This window comes from Rousettus aegyptiacus, unplaced genomic scaffold, assembly GCF_014176215.1.
Source record: "Rousettus aegyptiacus isolate mRouAeg1 unplaced genomic scaffold, mRouAeg1.p scaffold_m13_p_14, whole genome shotgun sequence".
Taxonomy (NCBI): domain Eukaryota; kingdom Metazoa; phylum Chordata; class Mammalia; order Chiroptera; family Pteropodidae; genus Rousettus; species Rousettus aegyptiacus.
In genome coordinates this window covers 45,637,243-45,643,242 of record NW_023416289.1, presented here as the reverse complement: position 1 = coordinate 45,643,242, position 6,000 = coordinate 45,637,243, and the positions used below count along the sequence as shown (strand labels likewise).

At 58.4% G+C, this 6,000-nt stretch overlaps 1 protein-coding gene across 1 annotated transcript; it reads left to right on the top strand.

Moving 5' to 3' along the window:
- The first annotated feature begins 603 nt into the window (after nucleotides 1-603).
- On the top strand, nucleotides 604-3,284 carry KCNA7 (potassium voltage-gated channel subfamily A member 7). The gene is made up of 2 exons (XM_016122334.2): nucleotides 604-1,310; nucleotides 2,272-3,284. The coding sequence occupies exons 1-2, from the start codon at nucleotides 750-752 to the stop codon at nucleotides 3,088-3,090; spliced, it is 1,380 nt and encodes a 459-aa protein (XP_015977820.2). The 5' UTR covers nucleotides 604-749; the 3' UTR covers nucleotides 3,091-3,284.
- Nucleotides 3,285-6,000: the final 2,716 nt, after the last annotated feature.

The following is a 6,000-nucleotide window of genomic DNA, read 5'->3' as shown; positions in this document are numbered from 1 at the left end:
AGAGAAAGAGATCCAAAGGGGCGCCCCGGGGAAAGCCAGGGACAGAGACACAGAGGGCTAAAAGATAATGAGACCCAGAGAGATAAGCAGAGAAAGCCAGACAGGAAGGAGAGAGAGACAGAGACCAACGGGGACAAGAGAAACACTGAGACAACCGCCCCCCCCCACCACCAAGAAACAAGAATCAAAACAAAGACGGTAATCCAGAGTTCCCCAAAAAGGCGAAACTCAGAGATAACTGACCTATAAAGACACTTAGCGATACATCCCTAACACAGACCCAAATTGAAGGCATGGCCAGATGCAGACACACAAAAGAATGAGAGAAAGCAAGAGGGGGACACCTGTGGCTCCAACAGAGGGGCTCAGATACTCATAAGAGAGACGAGAGACATACTCGGAAACCAGGAGAGGGACAGAACGGAGAACCCAGGTGCTAGAGAGACGAAGGGTAAGGGGACCTGAAAACGAGGTGGACGCGGAGAAGGCGCAGCCCGGCGGCGGCTGGGGGGAAGGGCGGGCACCCGCGCAGAGGGCGCGGCCACCCTCTGCCCCGCCGGGGTCACGGCGCCCCCTCCCCCGCGCCCTGGCCGGAGGGCCGAGCTATTTTTACGCGTGGACACCGGACACCAGGCTGGGGCTGGGGCTGGGGCGGCGGCGGCGGCGGCGGCGGTGGCCGAGGCGGGGCCGGGCCGGGTCGGGCATCGGGGCCACACGTCCGTCCGCGGGTCGCCGGGGCTGCGCGCGCCATGGAGCCGCGGTGCCCGCCGCCGTGCGGCTGCTGCGAGAGGCTGGTGCTCAACGTGGCCGGGCTGCGCTTTGAGACGCGGGCGCGCACCCTGGGGCGCTTCCCAGACACGCTGCTCGGGGACCCGGCGCGCCGCCGCCGCTTCTACGACGGCGCGCGCCGCGAATACTTCTTCGACCGGCACCGGCCCAGCTTCGACGCTGTGCTCTATTACTACCCGTCGGGCGGGCGGCTGCGGCGGCCCGCGCACGTGCCGCTCGACGTCTTCCTGGAGGAGGTGGCCTTCTATGGGCTGGGCGCGGCGGCCCTGGCGCGCCTGCGCGAGGACGAGGGCTGCCCGGTGCCGCCCGAGCGCCCCCTGCCCCGCCGCGCCTTCGCGCGCCAGCTCTGGCTGCTCTTCGAGTTCCCCGAGAGCTCGCAGGCAGCGCGCGTGCTTGCCGTCGTCTCCGTGCTCGTCATCCTCGTCTCCATCGTCGTCTTCTGCCTCGAGACGCTGCCCGATTTCCGCGACGACCGCGACAGCCCGGGGCTCGCGGCGGTGGCCGCCGCCGCCGCCGGACCGGTGAGGGGGCGGGGCCCCAGCGGAGATGGGGCGGGGTTGGGAGGGGTCCATGGGGATCTGGCCAATCAAAATGCGGGTTAAGTGGCAGTTGGAGGTGGGGCCTCTCAGGGAGGCGGAGTCTCGCCGTGGGTGGGCGGGGCATTGGGGTCCAGTGGGAGGACCGGGACAAACGTAGGTGGGACAAGGGGCTTTGAGCGGTGGGCGACCCAGCGACACGGCCTGACCAGGGCACTCCACCACTAAAAGCTGAGGGTTGGGAAGGTATAGTTAATGGCGATGGGGCCTGAGGATCAGATTAGGAGGACCTGTCAGAAGGCAGGGTTAAGGCAGGTGAGAAACCTGGCTTGAGGGCAGGAGAACAGGTGTACAGGTCCACTGAGAAATCAAAGCCGAGGGGCGGAGGACAGACTGAAAAACCAGGGGTCTATGCACCTGGCGGGAACCGATGGTTAGGATGGACTGGAGGTGGTGGGAGTTGGTCCTGAAGGAAACAACGGAGGGACTGGAGACAGAGGGCTGTGTCCTGAGGACTAGAGTAGGGGGAATCCATCACAAGGACAGGTGGGCTGAGGGTGGAGACATTCTGGCAGACAAAAAGGTCTTTAACCCTTGTAGTCTGGGCTAGGTTTGGGAGGGCAGGGCACAAGGGAGTGAGGCCAGGGCGGGGACCCTACCTACCTGAAAAATCAATGGTTGGGGGCGGGCTTTGGGAGGGAAGAGATTGAGCATCATTTCAGGAGGCCCTGCCGGTGAAGGATGAGGGACCATAAAGTCGGCCGTCCAGGGACGATCCTTGGGGTCCTGGGGAAGAGTCAATGACAGGAGGGGCCACTGGTGGCCCCGGAGCAGTGGCTATTGACCAATTTGTAGATAAGTAGTTAGATATCTAAACAACAAATATGGTCGTTCCAACGTGTCCCAGCCTCGATGTGGTCCTCCCTGAATGCCCTCCTTCCTGCAGGTCCCCAGTCGGCTCAATGGCTCCAGCCCTGTGCCGCCTGGACCACCGCCTCGCACCCCCTTCGATGACCCGTTCTTTGTGGTAGAGACGCTGTGCATCTGCTGGTTCTCCTTCGAGCTCCTGGTGCGCCTGCTGGCCTGCCCGAGCAAGGCGGCCTTCTTCAAGAACGTGATGAACCTCATTGATTTCGTGGCCATCCTGCCCTACTTTGTGGCGCTGGGCACCGAGCTGGCACGGCAGCGGGGGGTGGGCCAGCCGGCCATGTCCCTGGCCATCCTGCGTGTCATCCGCCTGGTGCGCGTCTTCCGCATCTTCAAGCTCTCCCGGCACTCGAAGGGCCTGCAAATCCTAGGCCAGACACTGCGAGCCTCCATGCGCGAGCTGGGCCTCCTCATCTTCTTCCTCTTCATCGGCGTGGTCCTCTTCTCCAGCGCGGTCTACTTCGCCGAGGTCGACCGGGCCGACTCCAATTTCTCCAGCATCCCTGAGTCCTTCTGGTGGGCAGTGGTCACCATGACCACAGTTGGCTACGGAGACATGGCGCCCGTCACTGTGGGTGGCAAGATAGTGGGCTCACTGTGCGCCATCGCCGGCGTGCTGACCATTTCCTTGCCTGTGCCGGTCATCGTCTCCAACTTCAGCTACTTTTACCACCGGGAGACAGAGGGCGAAGAGGCTGGGATGTACAGCCATGTGGACACGCAGCCCTGTGGCCCACTGGAGGGCAAGGTCAATGGGGGGTTAGTGGATGGAGAGATGCCCGAGCTACCACCGCCACTCTGGGCCCCCCCTGGGAAACACATGGTCACTGAAGTGTGAGGGACATTCGAGGTCTGCAGGACCTCGTGCTTCCTTGGAGGGAGGGAGGGAGGGAGGGAGGGAGAGAGGAGGGGAAGGTCCGGGGGAGGGAGTTGGGTTTAGGAAGAGCTAGGCGAAGGCATCATGAGTTGGGGAACGCTGAGTCTAACTGGGTCTAGAGCTGTGGTTTAGTAGCTCCAGTGGGTACCTCCTTAGATGGCGATGAATGGCAACGCGTTATGCTGAGTCGAGGGAGCGATTCATTGGTCTGTATTGTATTAGGTTGTGCCAGGCTTGTGGACTCTCCCGGGGGTGGTGTGGAAATAGGTTTGGTCACATCGTGTTGTGAGTTTCTTGGTTCAGTGTCGGGTTGGGTCGGGTCGCAAGTCTAGGTGAGTCTTGTGGGACTGCATTGTGCAGGATTCTATGCTTTTACGAGTCCGCTAGGGCCATATTGGATCAAGTTAGGTGACCATCCATGGATGGCACTGTTGGGACTGATGGCACGTTCATGCGTGGTGTTGTGAAGTTGAGACATGCTGGAAATTATGTGGCTTTGTGATTCTTCTAGAACTATGTTATTTTAGGTTCTGTGAACTTAGGAGTCGTGTAGAAATACAAAGAGTCAGGTGATAGAATGGGAGCCTCTAGGTCACATTGGGTTAAGTCGGGTTGGAATGTATGAGCGTATGAGTCTCTCAGGGGCCCGTGGGGTTGAATTGTGGGGGGAGGGGGATATGTGGCTGGAAGTTTTTTTGGAGCCACGTTGAGTTGACCCGTATTGAACTGTGGTCATGTGAGTCTCGTAGGACCTGTTCGTAAGGCCATGCTGAGCTGTTACATTGAGCTGTGTCACTGTGAGTCCCGTAGGAACGTAGGGTTGAGTCAGACTGTGCGTATGAGCTCCATAGGGCCGTGTTGGTTTGTTTTGCACGTAGTGGTAGCACCACGACCCAAGGATAACAGCAGCAGGGAGAAATTTTGTGCCGGGGAGGGAACATGGTGCCGTGGGAGAGCAACCGGACTGGCTCGCCCAGTGTCACTCACTGTAAGGGGCGGGGCTGGGTTCCGTATGTGTAGATTCAGTTGTTTATGAAAAGGGCCTCTGGGTCTGCTAGGAAGACGCAGACTCTCCTTCCCTTTACCCCACGCCTGCCTCATTTAGCCATTCAACCTCCCTCACTATCTGTCTTCCCCTGTGGTTTTTGCCTTCAGACATGGAGATCAGGGCTATAAGGGGAGGGGGAGGGGGGAAACACTGTGTGTACTCTGTCCAGACATGATGGGGGTACAGAAACCCAGAGGGATGGGGGCAGAGACCTAGGAAGGGATAGAGACTCAGGGAAAGAAAGGGATAGAGACTCAGAGAAAGAAAGAGATAGAAACCCAGAGAAGAGGGGGCAAGACTTTCAAGGGTAGTGGAACGGAGGGAGAGGAACTCAGAGAGAGAGGAATGGAGACTCGAGGAGGAGGAAACAAAAACCCAGAGGGAGAGGGACAGAAATCCAAAGACAAAGGGGGACAGAGACCCAGAGTATGGGACAGAGACTCAGAGAGGGGTGTCAGGCACACACAGAGAGAAGGACAGACACCCGGGGCAGGAGGCAGACCAGAGTGCCCCAGAAAAAAAGAGAACCAAGAGGAAAAGGCAGAAAAAGGCAGTGTCTGTGAGCCCGAGAGACACGCAGAGTCTCTGCTCCATGAATCACAAGGAGATTCCCCAAATTGGAGCATGCCACCCCGTCCTGTCACAGCCCAGGAAGGCTGTCAGACCAACAGGGAGAAACCAGAGTCTTAGAGCATGAGAGTGGCTTCCCAAGGTCATGCAGCCCGACACCAGGGGCCAGGACTTGTGGCAGGCTGCCTGATCCCACGTGTCCTGTCAGCCTGCTGGTACGCACGGGACCGCTGAGTCCAAACAGCCTCTCGAGCGAAGAAACTGAGGCTCAGAGGGGAAGGTGTTGCCGAAGGTCGTGAAATCAAACATTTTCGCGGGCCTTTTTCAGTACTGAAGGGCATTGTGAGGTGGAGCGGGAGGACAGTTAAAAATCTCTAGCATATAGGACTTCTTATGTGCCAGGAATCACTCGAGGTACTTGTATTAATTTATTAAAACCCATCCAGTGGTTTATGATGGTGTTGTTGTTGTTGTTGTTGTTGTTGTTTAGCTATAAATCCTCCCCCCCTTTTTTTCTGGTCAAATTAATCTTACTTCAAGGCACCAGGGAAACGCATCAGAAGGGAGCTGGGTCAAGGGGAACACACCTCCCCAGAATCCCTCTCGGCAACTCCGAATCCAGCTAAGAAACTCGGTGGAAACCCCTGATTTAATCCAACCACCCTTTTATACAGAGAAGTAGAAGGTACAACTGTAGGAAGAGTTTGATAAAGGTTGTCACTTCTCTCCGAAGTGAAAAGGGACATCTGGAGACAGAAATGAAGACAGATCCCCTCACGGTGACAGATACCAGGCAGTCTCGGGGGCGGGCGGAGAGCCCGGCACAGAGATCTGAAGAGAAGACACAGGCAGAGAGGAACCAAACCTACGGAGAGGACAGAGACAGACAGAGGCAAAGGGAGACAGCCAACGGGGATGGTGGTGGGGGGAGCGGTGCAGGAGCAGCAGAGGGCAGGGCAGTGGCCTGGGAGGCGGTCAGAGACTCAGGGTGGGGACATTGGCCCAAAGGAAACACAGAGAACCAGATAGAGGAGGACAAAGACATGTGAGGACAAAGACCCAGACAGAAGGGGACAGAGAGCCGGAGCACAGAGGGCTTGGGGGACAGAGACCGTTGCCCAATTACTCTTCTCTGCTAACTCACCTGCACCACCCCTTCGGAGCCTGGGAGTTACACAGAGTCCCTCTGGGATGGGGTGGGACATGCTGGGTGCTTAGGGATGGGGGGGGAAGGGGGAAGGTGGAGAGGTCAG